Below are 18,642 nucleotides of genomic sequence, written 5' to 3' on the forward strand. Positions count from 1 at the left end.
CATCTTGTAAATTACATGAGGTCATGCATCAATCAGTTCAGACCTGGAAATAAGCACTTTATTCCTGCTCTGAGCACATCAACATCCTCTGACTAAATATCGGATTCTAAACACAGACACTGTACACTGTAAACACATCACTGCTCTCAAAAAATATCATATCTGCATATGTTAATCGGTAACAGGTGCACTCCCTTCTGTTGCGAACTCTGGCAGTTGCTTCTGCCAACACCAAAAAAAAAAAAAAACAAAATAAACCAAGAAACAAACAAACATGCAAACCTTTAAAAAATCTTCAAAATACTGTTTCAGATTTAGTCTAGTACGAATAATAATGTTAACAGTAGAAATCTTAAAGAGACGTTACAATGGGGAAAAAATGCTTTGCACAGATTCACATTATCATACCTGGCAGGTCTTCGGTAGCCTGTTGTCACTGAGCAGCTTCACTGCAGGTATCACATTGACGTCACTGTCTCCCACTTGTAGAAATGCCATAAACCTTAAGGTAAGCCAAGCTTTAAAGAACGACAGAGAACATTCGCATCCATGGGAGCCTCAAGCTGATTTTTCATCAAAAAACCCTTCAGTGCTTTGTGGGACCACCAGGCTTTCTGATGTCCGATAAATGGGTTTATTGCTTTTAAAATAATAAGCAAGTCAGAGGCAGAAAGTTAAAAATAATATGGTGAACATTGTCTTTGCTAAAGTGTATGAGTTTTTTAATTATTGAGATGCAATCCAGTGGCTCTGCCATGAATTCTACTTTTACAAAGATATAATTTCTCAGTTTTTAGGTTAAAACTGTCAGAAAAGTGCTAATTCTACTATGTGTTTATTATTGAGGTCAAGGTGGGTAGTGTAGTCATACTGGAGTGCATTATAAGAGGAAATGTTTTGGCCACCCTTTTTTTAAATGAATGAGATGGAAGAGCCACTGTATTATATTGCATTAAATTGCACGGGTGGTCCTAATGTTGTGTCTGATCGGTGTATAGTGTGCATGTTTTTGTGTGTCCTGCAGGTTATTACACACACATCTCCACGCTGGCTGATGTCCAGGAAAATGTTATGGAGTACCTCCATGTTCTCAGCCGGCCTATGGTCATCAACCATGATCATGACATCATATGGACTGAGGCCTATATGGATAGTGTGGTCAGTCTGTTACTGTCATTATGATCAGGCTTGATGGGAGCTACACACCTCTGTTGCAATAGTATTATCTAAGACATGTGCTGTTACTTTTGGTATTAATACATTACAATTATAGTCTTCTTTTTTTTTCTTGGAAGAAACAGTAATAAACATCTAATAAACACACAGTGCTCACTTTGTTAATAAATACTTTATTTAGTATTCAGCAACTAGTGTTGGTCAACTTACTCGGATAAAGGTAGATAGTAATTATTTATCACTCAAAGAGAAAGCAATTTGTGTAATATATAATTTGTATAATCTTTACATTACTACTCAATATTACTGGTAGCGGATCCTGAAATAATAACAGAAAACAAGATTTTGCAGTTTAAATAGTGTTTTAAAAATATATATATTAAAATATATACAATTTAGGTGATGGGAATATACAAACTCAAAAAGGGAAAAATATATAATTAAATATATAATGTTTAATGTTAGTGCATCTTTGTACACCTTTTTATGTGTCCCACGTGTCATGTGTGTGTGCGCTGCCATTTCATGCTTTTTGTCTTTCCATCCCTTCATCTTCACCTTCAGTTGCCAGGCACTGATGAGGTAACTAAAGTTAACTTTGGCATTAATCATATTTAGAACTGCAGCTACAAAACTTAAAAAAGAACAAAAACAAAACAAAACAAATAAACGCTAATAGTTTGTAATGGTCTCGAGTAGTTTGTGCTAATATTTGAACTTCAAATGTTCGTGTTAGCTTAACGCTAGCTTATCCCCTAGTTAGTGCTATTTAGCCTAGTATTAGCTCAGTCTACCGTAGTTTTCTTCTTAAACCTGAAGGTTAACACTTTGCTTCCTCACTGTCTTTTTCGCTTTAAAACTACAAAGAGATTAACGGCTTTCAGCTTGTCGTCACAGCGGAACGCCGTTCCATGGCCTGACTTTTTAGTCGGATGCCCTTCCTGCCGCATCCTTACCATTTTTATCCGGGCTCGGGACCAGCACCAGTGTCGCCCTTGGCGGCTGGGCAAGACCGCACCTGGTGGGGTGGGATTCGAGCCCGCGGCCTTTTGCATCCCAAACCAATGCTCTACCAGTAGCAGAGTAAAGCAGCATGATGAGATGCAGAAGTCTGCAGGATGGGTCAAATGTATAGAAAGTATCCCATTGTAACGTGGATGTGCAATATGTATATGAGCTCAATGACAATGAAAGTTGTTTTTGGTATTAAATTAATTAAGCATTCCTATCCAATCTTCATATCTCCATTTTTATTCTTTTTTAACCATAGAAGAAATAAAACCAACACCTGCTGGTATTACTTACATGTACAGAAATAAACTAGTCAGTTAATGCTTTTCAACGTAAGTTGGTAAAATGTCTTAAAAAAATGTACAAATGTACAAATGCCACTTGTTCTCTTTCTCTCTCTCTGTATTATAGCTGTTCAACACTCAGGCCCAAAGCCTGCTCCTTATGACCTCCGTAGCAATGCCTGTGTTCAGCAAGAAAAAAGAGACTGTAAGAATTCGTTTTTATTATTAATAATTAATTTATTATTAATACCATTACCTCGTTAAATGTCACCAGAAACCATGTCTGTAATGGTTCATGATGAAGCTCTCCTTTTCAACATGCCAGATTTTATAGCATTGGATGGGACTTTTATTCTTACTGTAAATACCAAATGTTCCTAGTTATTTCCTTTCTGACTTTATAAGTGTGTTTTCTGCAGTTATCCCATGGGATTTTGTTAGGAGTGGTAGGAACTGATGTGGCCCTAAGAGAACTAATGAGACTGGTTCCAAGGTACAAGGTAAAACATTCATTACTGCTGTGTTCATTATGGCGTGTTGTGACAAAGAAAATGTACTAAACCTACCATGTTGTAAAATACTGTGCTGATTCCCTAATAGATAGATAGATAGCTTTATTGTCATTAAAATAACAGTGCCCATTTATTGCATTTGCTCAACAATAGTTATAACTGTCGGTATGAAATTAAAAAAACTGGAAAAACTATGGAATAACTGTGTACAATCTATATTTACAAACCCTTTTTCACTGATGTAGTGTTGATGTATAGCACAGTCCAAATTGTATGTCCCTATGATGAAATTATATTTTTCCATATATTGCATTCCATATATGCAATCCAATTAGATAAAAAGATAGACAAATAATAAGGAGTGGCTGTAGCTCAGTTGGTAAAGCAGTCATTTACCATTTACCAAATAATAGGATATCTATGTACAAGGGTTTATTGTGAGTTCAATGATGTTAAATTCACGATGACACATAAACTAGCTGTGTTAATGACCTACCATATAAGGCATTATAGTGTATACAACGGTGTGTTATTTCTTTATCTTTTTAGTTGGGAGTCCATGGCTATGCCTATCTCATTACTAACAATGGTTACATCCTGTCCCATCCTGACCTTCGACCTCTGGTAAAAACAAAATATCATAGATTGAATTAAAGATTGAATAATTGTAGCTAGAAATTCCCAACATTCTATCTCTTTTTATTCTTATAAACTGGTTGTACAAGTATGATGAAACAAATTGGTTAGTAAAGTTTTGTTGTGTGTGTGTGTGTCCCTGTGTATGTGTTTCTGTATGAGACAGTATAAAGAGGGGAAGAAGCTAAAGCCCAAACCTAACTACAACAGTGTTGACCTATCAGAGGTGGAATGGGAAGACACAGAGGAGAAAGTTAGTAACACTCCCTCGCACACACACATTTTGGTCTTTGATGATCATATAGCATGACAGAAATGACACAGAAAATTCCTGAGTATTTTATACGTGTGTTTGTTTGTTTTTTAGCTGAGGACAGCCATGGTCAAAGGACAAACTGGAAAATTATCTTTAGATGTGAGAACTTCAGTGGATAAAGGAGTGAGTACTTTTGTGTTCGTGAATGTCTATGCATGTCATAAGAGATCATGAGGAGATACTGTATCTTAAATATTACATCAGTGATTCCAATTCATATTGTTCTGTATTGTCATGTAGTTTTTGAGTCTTTTGACTTGCTTCCTTTGAGGTGGCAATATTTATGTGTCACTTTGTATTTTAATGTCCTATCATTTCATAAACTATGTGTGTCATAGAGGAGGGTTATTTTCCTGAAGAATGATTACTTCTACACTGTCATAAATGAGACACCATTCAGGTTCGTATGATTGTTTTTAACTTCACAGGATTGCAAAGTGTCATATTTTTAAATGATATACTGTATTCGGCACATGCAACATCTCCTCTGCCTGGTTGAAATACATTGTTAAAAAGATGGAGCAATCTACTCAGAGGAACACCAGATGCTCATAGTTAAAAATATTCATGTGCTCTTGTGTAGTTGCTACTAGGACCATGTATTATTTTGCCAGAAACAGGGTAGTAAACTTTTACATTCGTAAATAATGATAGGAAGTGAATAATGGTTTCATTTTTGTGTTAACAGTCTAGGAATAGTGTTAACTAGAGGATATGGGCAGTATATCTTCTCTGGAAATGTTTCTGTAGAGGAGGGTAAGTTTTCCTCTTTCCTCTTTCTTAATTCCTCTCTAATTGGTTCTGTCTTTTTTACTCTTTGCCACTCATATGTTTTTCTGTTTATCTTCAGGTCTTCATGACTTACTGGCCCCAGATCTGACCATTGCCAGCGAGTGGTGAGTGTAGATGTTGTGGTGTTCACTCTATTGGTGTAGCAGAAGTGGTTGTAGTTCTTCAGAATAATTTTTTTGTTGATCTCTGTATATGTGTGCTTGTGTGTGTGTGTGTGTGTGTGTGTGTGTGCGCATACTTGTAGGACATACTGTGAGACAGACATTGACCCAGCCCATCGTAAGCTGAGCCAGCTTCAAGCTGTCGTGCAATTCCTTACTGGAAAAGAACCAGATCTGGATTGTAAGCTAAGACTTTATTTGCAGCGTATTTTCTAATTGTTAAAAATGGATTTGGTGTATTTGAATGCACACTTAAAAAAAACAAAGACCAAAATACCATCTATCCCATGTCTGCTTTGTCTGGGTTTCTGATAATTTGAGATACACTACAGAGTAGTTCTAAACATTTAAATAATTTTATATTTGGTGTATTTTTGATACAAATATTAGAATGCAAAACAGTTGATTATATTTATTTCTGTTCTTTCTTTTTTCTTCTCTTGTTTCTCTTTATTTATGTTTTTGTACCTCTGGTCTCTCTCTCTATCTGTAGGTGATGTCCAGTTGTTGGAACAAACTCTATTTGATGCTGTAGTCACAGCTCCTATGGAAGCTTACTGGACTGCTCTTATGCTCAACACATCTGGGTTAATATTTAAAATACATGATCATGCAATGTTGAATGTTTTTTTACTAAGGCATTGATTTTCGCTCAGTTTATTAATATAAACTTTGTACTTATTTATCTACCTCACCACCTTATTCTATCTTATTCTCTCTCTCCCTTTCTTGTCGTCAGTATATATGAGGGCATTGAAACAGCGTTCTTGGGAACCCGTTCAGGTTTGATGAGATTCCAGAGGTACACTGGTATTGAGAAAAGAGTTGCTAAGTGAGTAATAAAAATACCCAGACATTTTGAGTATTAAATATCATCAGATATATTTGAAATGCCATTATGACCACAAAAACTGTAAAACTGTATTAAAATAAGGTGTTAAAGCTTAATGTGACGCTGATATTAGTTGAAAAGAAGCTGCAGTGTATGTACATTAAGTAAAGGGTGAGTTTGCCCTCTGGTGGACAATAAAAGAACAGCTGGTAATGAGTTTTCCAAGTTACAAATAGTTCTGCTATTAAGAATCTTGGCTACAGTTTTGTAACTCCAGGAGTGTTTTCATTAAATTGGTTCCCTTTGTCCTACCTATTTCTATCCTTAAATAATTTCATTTTATCTCACAGTTATTTTGTTTGGCCATTTTGCTTATTTGTGTCTTTCCACAGGTCTTTCCTGATCTCCACAGACAAGGAGAATATGTTCACATTGGACCATTTCCCAGTGTGGTACCGCAGAGCGGCCGAGCACCCAGCTGGACGCTTTCTGTACTACATGCCCAGGCTGGACAATAAAGGTACAATAGAGGAGACATCTTTACTGAACAAACGCGTGCACACACACACGAGTGCAGGCACACACACCCACAGACACACAAAACACTTTATTTCCAATTTGCTGAGCTGATTCCAGTTGTTTGAGTATAAAACTCACAAACTCATTATTTTATAGCCACCAGTCTACAACTGCTATTTGTTTATTTCACTTTGAGTTTATAAAGTTTGAAACAATGCAGTTGCATATACAGGTTTTGAAAGTTTGGATAATTTCTACAAAGTCTCAGTTAACTTGTTGTGGCTATTTTATTTTGGTTCATATACTGTGAATTTTATTTATTATTGTCATTAACAATAATCAGCCACTCAAATTTTACATCAGCTACTGTCATCACATTTACTGTATAATCACTTCATACTAACACCTAACTCTGTCTTTAAATCTAGTTGACATATCAAGTCTTGATGGGTAAAAGGTTTGATTTTGAGCTGGGCCTTTCTCTGCCTTTTAATTATTTTTTTTAACTCATTTGAATTTGTTTTTTGAATTTGTTAAGCAATTTAAAATGTTAAATTGCTGCAAAAAGCTGAAACAAATGACAAGAATATGAATTTCATTGTCACTACATAATCTAGACATAAATTCAAATACATTAGATAGAGTATCATGTGTAACATGTGTATAGCTAAATTTTCTTTACTTAGTTTTTATGCAAATCTCAAACAGAGGTCATACTATATTGTATGTACTGACTCCACAGATTATTTTTAAATGTTAACATTACATATAAAAGATACAAAGTATATGATGTTTTATTTCCACATGTCATTTCGTAGATGCTGATAGGAATTTCACAGTGAGCTTACATTAATAGAATACAACGCAATTATTCCATACTTTTAATTAGTCATGCGTAATTAATAGGGTGATGGTAAATTCAGTGTATTGTGTTCAGGTGCATTCAGGGACTATGAACCTGACTATAGCGGCACCCTGAGTGCAGAGAAGGTGGATCACCAAACTGAGGAGGGAGGGAGAAAACGGAGGGAGACGGAAAAGGAGGTGGAGGGTAGAGGAAAACTGCCACTGATACTTGGCATTCCTTCTCATTTTATTTATGTGCATTCCATTCTTCCTCACTCCCGAGCCTAAAGCATGGGTGCTGTGGTCACCCTTCTTGTCTTTCAACACCTTTCTCTTTAAAATCTGCTTTCTTGGTCCTCTCTAGCTCTGCTCTGTTTCTCTCTACTCCTTCTCTCTCTCTTGTCTTTCTTTCACTGCATGAGCATGCAATTAGCGTTCCTAAACCTCCTCTCTTCCCTTAATCTTATAGGAAAGGCAGAATCTGGTTTAGTAACTTTTTTGCCATTATGTTTAGGGAAATACGGAATTTTCTGAATATACATTTTCTTTATGCAGCAATAGACCAGTTTGATGTTAGTGGAGTTTAAAACATAAATACAAATATAAATCACATGTAAACACATAATACACAAACAGAATCTTGTCTACTATGTTTTATATCTTTGTTACATAATGTTTAAAATGATAATGTGGCTGGAATCTGTAACATGGTGACAGTTGGCAGCTGGTGGTATGAATGCTGTGAATAGATGTGCTGAAGAGCAATGCATGACTTTATTAAAAAATACCTCCCCAGACATGTTTTGACAGACTGTACCTTATTGACATTACACTCCAGCTGTCACTGTCACTGTATGTGTTCACAGAGGGTAAAATAACATATTCACAATTTGGAAAAAATGAGCCTTTTTCCTATCTTCTGCATCTGTAGCCATGCACGTGTATATGGTTAGTGGGAATAATTAGTGTTTGCAACATGCATGCACACAGCCTTGTTTCTACACGCATGTATTCATGAAATCCTGAACATTTTTGCTAATTGTGTGTTGCTTTGCAGGTGTGAGGATAGTGATCGCAACCACTGCTGTCACTGTGACAGTTGGAAAGAAAACTGCCATCGCTGGAGGTAGGATGACAGTTTTTTGTAACTTTTTTCACTGCTCTTTCTGCTGTTCCTTCAGTGTCTCTGTAATCATCTTTTTTTCTCGCATGCATTTGCTGTTTTCTTTTGTTCTGAACTTTTGTCCTTTTGTCTTAGAGAATAGTCCCCACTCCCTGCCTCTTCAAAGTATTGTCTGCCTCTTCATTCTTCTTAAGTCTGTTCTTTCTCTATACTATCTGTATTGTCTATTTTTTCTTTTTCACTTTGTAGAATGGATAGATGGATGGATAGATTTGTTAGTGACACTTGAACTTGTTAGGTGATTGTTGGTCGCCTCAAAAGTGATGACATTTGTGGAGGTACAAGGTTGTGCAAGACTTGTGTCCTGTTTCAGACCCCTAGTGTTTTTACTTAAGTTTTAACCAAACCCCAGTCTGTAAATGTAAACAAGTTAATGTTTTTTCTTATTGTAGACTGCAGCGGTGTGGCACATGATGGATGTGGAGTAGGGTGCTACTAACCTATATCTGTGGTATATATATAACTTGTAGCTTTGTTTTACACTCTTAGTTTGCTAATAGTTAATGTTTATGTGTTTGTCCCAGTACACATCTGACTGACACGGTCATCTGTCATAAATATCTGAGCTCGTGTCTCATTTCACTGAGGGCACTCAGCACATACTACAAACATACCACAGTCTTAGGCATAAATTCCTACAGTATTTATTAAAAATGCTTAGTGATGCTCAAAAAATAGTATTGACAAAAAGATACGAAGTAACCTGAAAAATAATATACAAAACTGTAATAAGAAATCCAGAAAACTTAAAAGATTCATGATTGATCTAATTAGTTTTAAAGAGACGTGTCTGACTTGTGTTAAAGAAGCAGCAGACTTTTGTGTATGTTTCTGGCATATTGTCATATTCTGATCATTGACTGGAGTTCAAGGGTCATTGATGACCCACTCTTTTCTACTAAATGCCTCTCTCCATCAAAACATGAGGGAATGGCTGTACCAATGGCTGTACACACACACAGATTTGCACACACACATCGATTCACCCTCTGACACTCTTGTTTAACCTGATAAACCCTCACATCGTTTCTCTTTAACCTGTCAGACCTGTCTTTCCTCACTTTGTCTTGCTTTTTCTTTCCCAGTCTCTGTCTTCTCTTTCCTACTCTTTCCCCTGTAGAATTTACAGTGGATAAAAGCTGCTAATCATGCAACTAAGCTGTGTTTTACAGTTTGGATAAAATATGGTTTGTGTCTAATGCAAATACGTACTGTGATTGCCGTAAGTGGTTGTGATTCAGTTTCTGACCACCGAGTGTCAGTGTTTGTCTGAACAACATTTGGTCGTTTTTTCATCTGCTTCTCTTTGCATTTTGTGATTTTGCATTTTGGTGGCAGATTTAATTTATTCTCCTGTGATGAAGGCCGAGGATTTGGTATTTCAGAGGCTGATTTAAAATCAGTGACTACAAAAAGACTGTAATAAGGCTTAGCAATGGATTATTAGGTCTCTGTGGCAGAGGTGACAAGCTGTATGTAAACAAACCTAATATGCTTCTACTGACAGACGGAGTGGGAGGAAGAGAAGAAGCAGAAGTGATAACTAGGTAAATATAAAAGACAGTGAGAGAGTGAAGAGAAGAAATGATAGAGAGGGTATTTGACTTAAGAGGAGGAGGACAGGAATAAGGATTAAAAAGAGGGAGAAAAGAATTTAAGATAGGGGATGAGAAAGTGACAAAATACACACAATAGACCAGACAGAGAAAAAGATAAAGAGGGCAGCGAGAGAAAAGGTAAAAAGAGAAAAATTGATGGGGGAAAGGTGAGAAAGATAAATGAAGACAAGATAGGTGAGAGGAGAAGTGAGGGAAAGAGGAGATGAGAAGTAGAGAAAGGTCAGAGGAGACAGAGGGGAAGAGATTAAAAAAAGAGATAGAGTTTACAGAAGAGCTGTTATCACGACTCACTTATCCTCTTATGTGAGGGTGTGTATTTATTCCATCTCAGCTTCTGGCTATATGTCAAAAGATTGTATTATCTGACTTTCTGACCACCTGAGCAACTTAAACCTGCGTTATTTTGACAATCAGATAGTTGAAATTCCAACTTGTGTAAATCTAAGATGTTATCCTTGGGCAATACTGTTTGTCTAAAATATCCACGAGGTAGTTGTTCAAACTTTGTCAGTGGTCTTGATGTAAATTTGACATAAGTGTGATATGTTTTTATTTAAATCAATGCATATTGACCAGGAAGTGCTTCATCATCATCATCATAGCATCAATGTTGTGATTACAATCATATTAACAACACAACACACCATAGACTTCTGGGCAATGTAGTCATTAAAGCCCTCAGTCATCATGGCTGCTGCAGTTTGTTCGTAACAAACTATAATTTATTATTCTTTACACACACAGGCTATAGGAACATGATTTTGCAAGCTAAGATACTTAGCTACCAACAACACAAGACCTGAAGACCAGGGCCTGAGAGGACAAAGTTTCTAGATCCTTAGAAAGAGTTTAGATGCTGCTGTTTTTTCAGTTCCTGCTACTATCTTTACGCTTGTCACTTAAGTCTCATAAAATATCACGTTGCAAGATTTATCAAACATTCCACCCCCTTAGAATGGCTCAAAACAATTCTTATATGTAAACTGTTGATTCAGTAAGTAGAGTATTGTTCATAAAACATCCAGATGGAACAGTGTGGCTGCCAGGTGATAGATAGGTTTCTCTAATTTTAAGTCTGATCCTATACACTACATTTGCTTTTTTACATTTATTTATTTGACCAGCATTCTCAGCATTACCTTAATCATAGCGTAAATGTTATTTAGCCATAACATGTGGATTTTAGGAAATTAAATAGTAAAAGTCTGTGAATTTCAATAGTATTTTACAATATGGGTAGAATGCATTTTTTATAAATTATAATGCCATTTCTTATTTCAAACTAGTCTTACTGCATATTCAAATCACATCAGACAAAGCTGGTCTAAAACAAAAAATGCTATTAAAACAATGATGCTCATGTCATCTACTATACGTGATTGTGTGCTAAATAATATCGGCCTGATTCATTTGAGAAAAGAGGCAGCAACATGGGAACTCTGGCCAAACTCTTTCTATGCATCTCGCAGAAACTTCACAAGCTATTGAACACAAGTAAATGAACATGACAAATAAACATTACATAGATTTTAAAACCTTAAACAAAATTAAACATAGACATTCAACACAAAAGACATATATGAATAAATACATAAAAATAGAACGGTAACGTCAAATATATTTTGGGGATTGCTGGGCCAACACACCATAGTAAAGACTAGTATAATAATATTTATCTGCATCATACCTAGGCATAATATAACACACTGTTAATATAAGTGTACTTCCAGCCAATTAAGATTTTGGGAGGGAATAATAGTTCTATAGGGGAGCAATATGCAATGAAAGGCATACAGGATATTGATGATATCAACTTTACTGAATGTGTGCCAAACAAATACATTTTTTAATGCATTTATTCCTAAATCAATAACAGAAAGAGTCTTTGGCAGTTAATAGATATTCATGTTGTGGGGACAAAACTTCCATTCCATATTGCAGATCCTTTTGAGAAAACAGAGGGGACAATAATATGGGATAAGAGATGGAGAAAAGGAAAGATGTGTTGTTGAAGTCTTTGAGCAGGTGTGACAAGAACCTTCTGTAAATAGTACTGAAGGGACAGATGGATATGGAGATAAATGGACAAGAAAGGGGAAAAACAGCAGCGTCTTTTTTGTTTAATCCTTTGTTTTTTGAATTCCTTCTGGGCAAATTGTTCATCCTAGAGAGGAATGGGAAGGGAAGGGAACTGATTAGGGAAATAAAGTGCAGGAGTCTGAAGTTTTAGCCTTCAAATAAATTTTTGTAGTCCTTGCAAGGAGACGTGGTTCTCTGAGATATTTTCATGCCAGAGAAGCAAACATTCCCCTCAGAGGGTGAAGTCAGTCTGAAAATCTCTGAAAAAGAACATTTGCTTCAAAGCAAAATACATGTTCACTTTAATTTTGTCTTTAAAACCGTTGTGAAGACCTTAACCAGCCTTGAGGCAATGTCCAAGTAATACCAGAAAGATAGACCAACTTTTTCACCATAATAAAAGTTTTTCCATTTGTCTGGATAAGGATAATTATCATTTACCGGGAGTCAAGTAAGCAACTCAAGTTAAATAGTTTGTTCCCCATTTAACCTTTTCGTAAGATCCATTAAAGAATCTCAGGCACAGCTCAGTCTGTGTCACCTGGAGGATGTCATTGGTCCATGAAATCCCAAGAGAAATGCATGTGGTCTAGGTAAGGTGGAGTATCTAACCGATGTCTCTGACCTCATGTTTTTGAATGATCCAGCCATCCATGAATTATCATGTTTGTTTACTGTGTTGCATTTGACATCCCAAAGTCTCAACTGACAACAGGCTCAGGAGACATTGATTTCATGTCAAAATATAATCTGCATCTCTCACGTTCTGCAAGAAAGGTGTTGACTTAATGACTGTTATCCGGAATTTTACACTCATTTTCCTCTAGTTCTCGAACATTGGCTGTTTCATTGGGACTTAAAGGTCCAAAGGAAAGTCAGAGGAGCACTGGGCCAGAGGGAGTTAAAATGTTTTTGGCTAGGGTCCTGTTTTGTGTTGAGGGACTACTGGATTTGGAGAGGTCGAGGAGGCAAAAGATGCAAACAATAGAAGAAGTGGGCACTGAATAATGTTACAGATTCTCATCATTGTGAATATTGTTCCAGTCTCCAATATACATACTATAAATCCCTGAAAATTCAATCCAGTTTTACAAAATACTGACTGACCATATGTCATGAGTATGTAACAGCTCAAACAAGTTTCATACTAGAAAGAGTACAAAGCCATTTATGCTCTTGGCCAAATGGCAAAATTAGCAGCAGCCAACAGCAGCAGTAGGTGGCTGGTAGGCGAATTGGATGGAGGATTAGTACCAAATACTGCGGTGAGAATGGAAGAAAAATGAAAGAGAAAATTAAGGAAAAGATACACTGTATGTGAGAGTGTGTATTAGAGAGAGAGATGGAACCGCTTTCCATCTCTCTCTCTAATACACACTCTAGTTAAAAATAGAAACAGGAAAAAGGAAGGTAAACAAGACATAACTGTGTGCATGAAAAAGCCCTCATCTCTCTCCTCTTTGAGCCCTTTTAAATTTTGCCCCTTCCAAACGTTACCCTTTGACAAAGTCAACTTCTCCCTATTTTCTCTAAGCTACAGAGGAGATCTGTTTCTCCTCCCTATCCTCCCCGTCTGCCTCTCCGTCCCCCATCAATGGCTGCCTCTTTTTCAGCTCTCTCTGGTATTTGGCCATCAGCGAGGCGTAGATGCAGCCATATGCTGCTGCTGCAACCATCATGATGCAAACAATTCCGCACACCACACCGGCAATCACCACTGTGCCAATGGCGCGGCGCACGCTTGCAGGCCGGTAGCGGGCCCGGACACAATCTGATGAGGCCTCCCCACCTCCACCTCCTCCTCCACCTGCTGTGTTTGAAGATGAGTCTTCAGCAGTGTTGCCACTGTTGTCAGAAATTGGTGTTATTCCACTCGGGTTAAGTGCGCTTCTGCTGCAAGGAGGAACACCTCCTGGTCCAGAACGAGAACCCTCACCACCACCTCCCCTGTTCTCATCTTCAAGTTGTAGGCAATAGTTAAACATTTCCACTGGAACGCCACGGATGTCCCTGCCACGCAGATCCTTTGGTAGCGTGCACTCCATGGCATCCACCTTACCCCCTGATGGAGAGATTAAAAAGGGTAGAAACAGGAGGACAGAGAGCAGTCATTTACAAAATGTATTATATCTGTAAAGCACTACTAATTAACTGAGGGAGAGGAAAAGGCAGAGAGGGGGGTAGTTGTGCCAACATGAGGATGAGTCATACATCACTTAGCACACACACGGTTTGGTGTGCTGTCTACACTAAGTTTGAGATAGCCTCAGCTAAGCCCTTCTGTAATTCATGAGATGACTCGCCAAGCTTCAGCAGAGCTCTAGTGTATGTTTGGAGGAAAGAAATATGAGTCACTAATTCTCATTTCTGGCAGAGGGTGGGGTATCTGCCTTGTCATCTGATGTCGCATTTTTTCCCCCAGATGTCGTATTCTTCTCACGGTTGCATGTTAGAAAGCCATGGATTTGCTCCCTCAGATACAGTAAATTAAGCATCAGAAACAATATGACAATAAAAGGATAATAGAAAAGACAGGGGGAAAGTGGTATTTAGCCCCCAGATGGTTTATTCTCAGCATGATACAAAAAAGAATCCCCTCTGTACACAGCTCTTTCTCTCCAAATATCCCAGTTGTGTATGCTTGAAGTAGTTCGTATTAGATAGAAGTCAACACAGACTATTGTCAACATGTTTGTCAGACTTCCGTGCTTTGTTGCGCTTTCTAAAACACATATCATGCGTCATTTACCTTTTTAACAGCTGCTGCCATGATTTTCGTGTTCAACTACAAAATGTGACCTTGTAATTTTCACTGCTGCTTTGATCACTATTAAGTTATCATGTCCGCCATGTGTCCGTCTGTGTAGTGTACTGAAGTGTACTGAGCAGAGCAGAGCTCCGAAAGCTGAAGAGAACAGAGTGAAGCGAAGAGAAGAATGGAACAGAAAAGAGGCGAGATGCTTCATTAGCGGGGCAGCTGAGGCCTGAGGCACTGAGGTGAATGTAGATTTTTACACATGAAAAGAGCGCGGAGAGCAGCTGTGGTTATCTGATGTACTAACAGCCTGCAGAAACACGTGGACAGTCTCTGTACAAAAGAAACACACAAGGACCACAGTAATGTGTGTTTACACATCGACTACGTAATACAACTGCACCTCATGCAGCTGTATTACGTAGTAAGACGCACAGAGATACACAAAGAGAAACACACATCCGGGTTTGTCTCTGACATAAACTAGCATCCTGTGGTTTTGGCCCACTGCTTTCTTAAAAATACCTTTTTTTTGCCCTGTCATTCTCCTATAACATAAATCAAACACATACCTCTGTACAGAAGCCACTCCATCCAGTGTTTGAAATCACGGAGGTTGCAATCACATTCCCATGGGTTGTGTCCCAGTTCAAGGTGTTGCAGGTTGGCAAGGGGCTCAAATGCTGCCCTCTCCAAGCCATGAAGCCTGTTGCCTGCTAGTGACAGCCACCTATTAAATAATTAAAATAAAAACTATTTTTCTCTCAACTTCTATCAAGTCAAGAATTTACCCTTGTGGCATGTATTTAAAAAGTAGCTGATGGCAGTCTCAGTCACCACCGCTATTGTGCAATCTCCAGCCTCTTTAAAAATTATCCTGACTTTGTCCAGCTGCAGTGTTTGTAAGAACAGAATTATTTGAGTGAGACGCTCCAGAGATTATCGGGACATTAACCTACGAGCATCCTAGTACAATGTCTGTATCATGTGTGTGAGCCTGTGTGTGACGCTTCTGATTCAGTCGATCTCCCGCTGTATGTTACATGTGTGAAACACAACTCTGGGGCTGATTTGTCCTGACATTGTCCTGAGTTCATCTGTGAAACAGGCTTCTGTCTAACACTAGCCTACATGTTGATTAAATTAAAATAATTTTGGCTTGAATATTAAATATTGAAGCGCTGGGCAGATTGAGTCTCATACTAGAGCTACAGTATCTTAAGTTTCAAATTCTACTTTTCATTTGAACTATAAATTAATTTTATTTAGTTTTACATAATTTTCGTTTCAACAGAGTCTAACCTGTGGTCTTTGATGTTTTTAGGGTAGGATTAATGTGTTTAAAGTCAGAGAACATGATTGCACTCTATTGTTGCTCGATTGTTGCACTATTGGTGAGTCTGCAAAAGCACATTGGATAAAAAAACACATCACTGGTGTACCTGAGGCTTTGCAGCTCATCCAGTAGCCCAAGAGGAACAGAGGACAGTCCATTTAGGGACAGGTCCAGACTCTGAAGATTCCCCATACCCTGTAGAAAGATCAAGACTTTTGTGTGTCTTCTTTGGTCCTCTCATACAGCAAATCTCTTATTTGTTATTATTATTATAGTAAGGCTCAGCCATCACCACTTTTTGGGCTAATCGTGTTTAAGTTAGGATCCCAAGTGATGTCAAGATACAAGTTCATCCTACAGGTTTGAATAAAAGTAGATGAAAGTGTTGAGCAAAGTGTTTATTACTAATTTACCACCTGGATGGCAGCCCAGTCACTGAGTATATCAGCTCGGGTTGGCTCTATTCCTAAACAGGGTCTGTTGAGCCTTGCCCAGGAGTTGAAAGAGCGTATCAGCATTTCTCTCTTAATTCGTATTAGTATTTTGGTGGATTGACTGGGCTAATGTATTATCTCACAATACATTCCAAGCATGTATTTTGGGAGGAACTCTTTCATTTATTACAGTATGAAGATCTGTATGATTCTTAGCTGAAAAAAGAACTTTAATCTTGTTATTGAGCTGTATTATAGATTGAAACAGTGCTTACCTGGAAGAGCTCTCTGTCCATTACTGTTAGTGAGTTGTTGTGCAGATTCAGTCTAGTTAGGTTAGACATGTCTCTGAATAATCCAGCTGGTAAATTATCTAGGTAGTTGTTTGAAAGGTCCAATTCCTAAAATAGACAAGAATATATTTTTACTTTAAAAACACATTTGTATTTTAGATAGTGACTGCATTTACATGTACTTAAGGAATCAGGTAACGCAGTTATTTGGTGAATGAGTTTAGATACACAAAGTAACCTGGTTACTATAAATCTATGTATACATGCAGCTCAGAAAAAAAGACTTCTCCTGTAACCCTCCTGTATCTTTATTTCGGTGGCACTGGTCACAGTTTCTGGAGTGACAGAACACACAGCTTTCTGATTTTATTTTTATTTTTTTTACTGTGTCTGAGCCAACTGACAGCACAATGAGAGAACGAGCTCCTTCTCAGCATGTCAGCTATCTACATTAAGAAAAAACAACACATGATAGGAAGAGACTTACTTAAACTTTTACCGGGCACTTTGTAGCATTTTCAATCATAATTAAGGTGGGCTGAATTAAAAACAAGGAAGCATTGCTGTACCAGTGACATTTCCATGTAATGATCTCTTTCCAGCCACTCCACTCTGCTGGTTTCCACTTCTGCAGGCTTTAGTCATGCACATGCACTCTTGTAAAAAAACAGATTAGAAACCCTGTAATGGTTATGCACGGCAGAGAAGTCAGCGTTCATTAGGAGAAACTTACCTAGGAAAATCAAATTGCTCAAATCCACTAAACCGAAAACAGGACCCCAGATTCTTGTTTACATGGCAAATAAGAAATTACCTTACCTGAGAAGGCAAACTGTGACCGGGTTATGTAAGTGCATGTAAATGCACTGAGTGATGGTGTCAATGAAATGTAGTCAAAAACGGAAAACGTGCCACAAAACTTTAACACATATTTTATACCTTAAGCTGAAATGACTAGTCAAATCACAATAAATTGCCTTTTAAAGAAGTAAATTGCCTTTTAAATACAGCCAATTAGGGAGTTGACCTTTTGTATATTTCCCTGAAACGTTTCATAAGCAGACATGCGTATTATATTTTTGTAAAAATTGACAGGGACTTGAATCTGTCTATTGTCTGATGCCTGATGTGAAAATAACAAACAATATTTAAGATTGGACCTAAACAGCAGGCACAGTTTGTAACAGATGAGTTTGTGTTTACCCAGCCTACCCAGCTATCCATCATCATTTTTGCTGTTATATTTAAATTCTAAGAACTTGGCTTTGCATCAGTTTCAGATTGAGAGGAGAGGTTGTCTGCAGTTTGCGCAACACGAGTCTTACCATACAGTACTACTTACTGTCCTGGGGGAAATTTACTTTCAAGGTCAGTGCGGAAACAACTGCACATGCAGCGCTGCACAACCGTGTAACAGCAACCCACAACATTTTTAAAGACAATTCACTGACAATAATAAACAGTGTGTTGCAGACCTCCAGAGAGGTGAGGTTAGTGAAGGCAGAGGCTCCCAGTGAGGCAAACTTGTTGTTGGCTAGCTGGAGGGAGCGGCACCCTGGAGGCAACAGATGCAGGGGAGGCATAGAGGAGAGACCACGGCCCCCACAGTCCACCACCAGGCCATCTGTGGAGCAGAGACAGGGAGGGGGGCAGAAGGAGCCTGATGGCAGAAGCACTGCCAAGAGGCAAAGGACACAAAGGAAGGCTGAGGGAGAAGACAGGTTAGAAGAGAAGAAGAGAAAAACACATGGTTCATTTGTTATCACTATAAATGGTTATTTTTACTGATTAGTACAGTCACACAAAAGTAGTGACACTTTTTGCAGTTTTCTGGTTTTCTGCATAAATTGGTCATAAA

At 37.9% G+C, this 18,642-nt stretch overlaps 2 protein-coding genes across 6 annotated transcripts in view; one reads left to right on the forward strand and one right to left on the reverse strand.

Annotated features, from left to right (window-relative positions):
* Window positions 1-18,642, forward strand: part of cacna2d4a (calcium channel, voltage-dependent, alpha 2/delta subunit 4a) — a 77,725-nt gene that overhangs the window by 10,960 nt on the left and 48,123 nt on the right. For 3 of the 5 annotated variants that reach the window (XM_067490379.1, XM_067490380.1, XM_067490383.1), the window contains exons 14-28: window positions 1,025-1,158; window positions 2,599-2,676; window positions 2,891-2,971; window positions 3,533-3,607; window positions 3,786-3,872; window positions 3,987-4,058; window positions 4,274-4,335; window positions 4,624-4,691; window positions 4,786-4,831; window positions 4,972-5,069; window positions 5,382-5,475; window positions 5,628-5,720; window positions 6,113-6,240; window positions 7,177-7,290; window positions 8,143-8,211. In XM_067490379.1, coding sequence (XP_067346480.1) covers window positions 1,025-1,158; window positions 2,599-2,676; window positions 2,891-2,971; window positions 3,533-3,607; window positions 3,786-3,872; window positions 3,987-4,058; window positions 4,274-4,335; window positions 4,624-4,691; window positions 4,786-4,831; window positions 4,972-5,069; window positions 5,382-5,475; window positions 5,628-5,720; window positions 6,113-6,240; window positions 7,177-7,290; window positions 8,143-8,211 — 1,299 coding nt within the window. The remainder of the gene's footprint in view (window positions 1-1,024; window positions 1,159-2,598; window positions 2,677-2,890; window positions 2,972-3,532; window positions 3,608-3,785; window positions 3,873-3,986; window positions 4,059-4,273; window positions 4,336-4,623; window positions 4,692-4,785; window positions 4,832-4,971; window positions 5,070-5,381; window positions 5,476-5,627; window positions 5,721-6,112; window positions 6,241-7,176; window positions 7,291-8,142; window positions 8,212-18,642) is intronic. The other 2 variants (XM_067490381.1, XM_067490382.1) reach the window with 1 other exon arrangement.
* lrtm2a (leucine-rich repeats and transmembrane domains 2a) overlaps window positions 8,219-18,642 on the reverse strand; it is a 31,987-nt gene continuing 21,563 nt past the window's right edge. Inside the window, exons 3-7 of the mRNA XM_067490384.1 lie at window positions 18,260-18,489; window positions 16,767-16,892; window positions 16,164-16,252; window positions 15,294-15,451; window positions 8,219-14,028 (exon numbers count right to left, since the gene is read on the reverse strand). Of these exons, the coding sequence (XP_067346485.1) occupies window positions 13,496-14,028; window positions 15,294-15,451; window positions 16,164-16,252; window positions 16,767-16,892; window positions 18,260-18,489 (1,136 nt within the window). The 3' untranslated portion in view covers window positions 8,219-13,495. The remainder of the gene's footprint in view (window positions 14,029-15,293; window positions 15,452-16,163; window positions 16,253-16,766; window positions 16,893-18,259; window positions 18,490-18,642) is intronic.

This window comes from Channa argus, chromosome 21, assembly GCF_033026475.1.
Source record: "Channa argus isolate prfri chromosome 21, Channa argus male v1.0, whole genome shotgun sequence".
NCBI classification, from domain to species: Eukaryota; Metazoa; Chordata; class Actinopteri; order Anabantiformes; family Channidae; genus Channa; species Channa argus.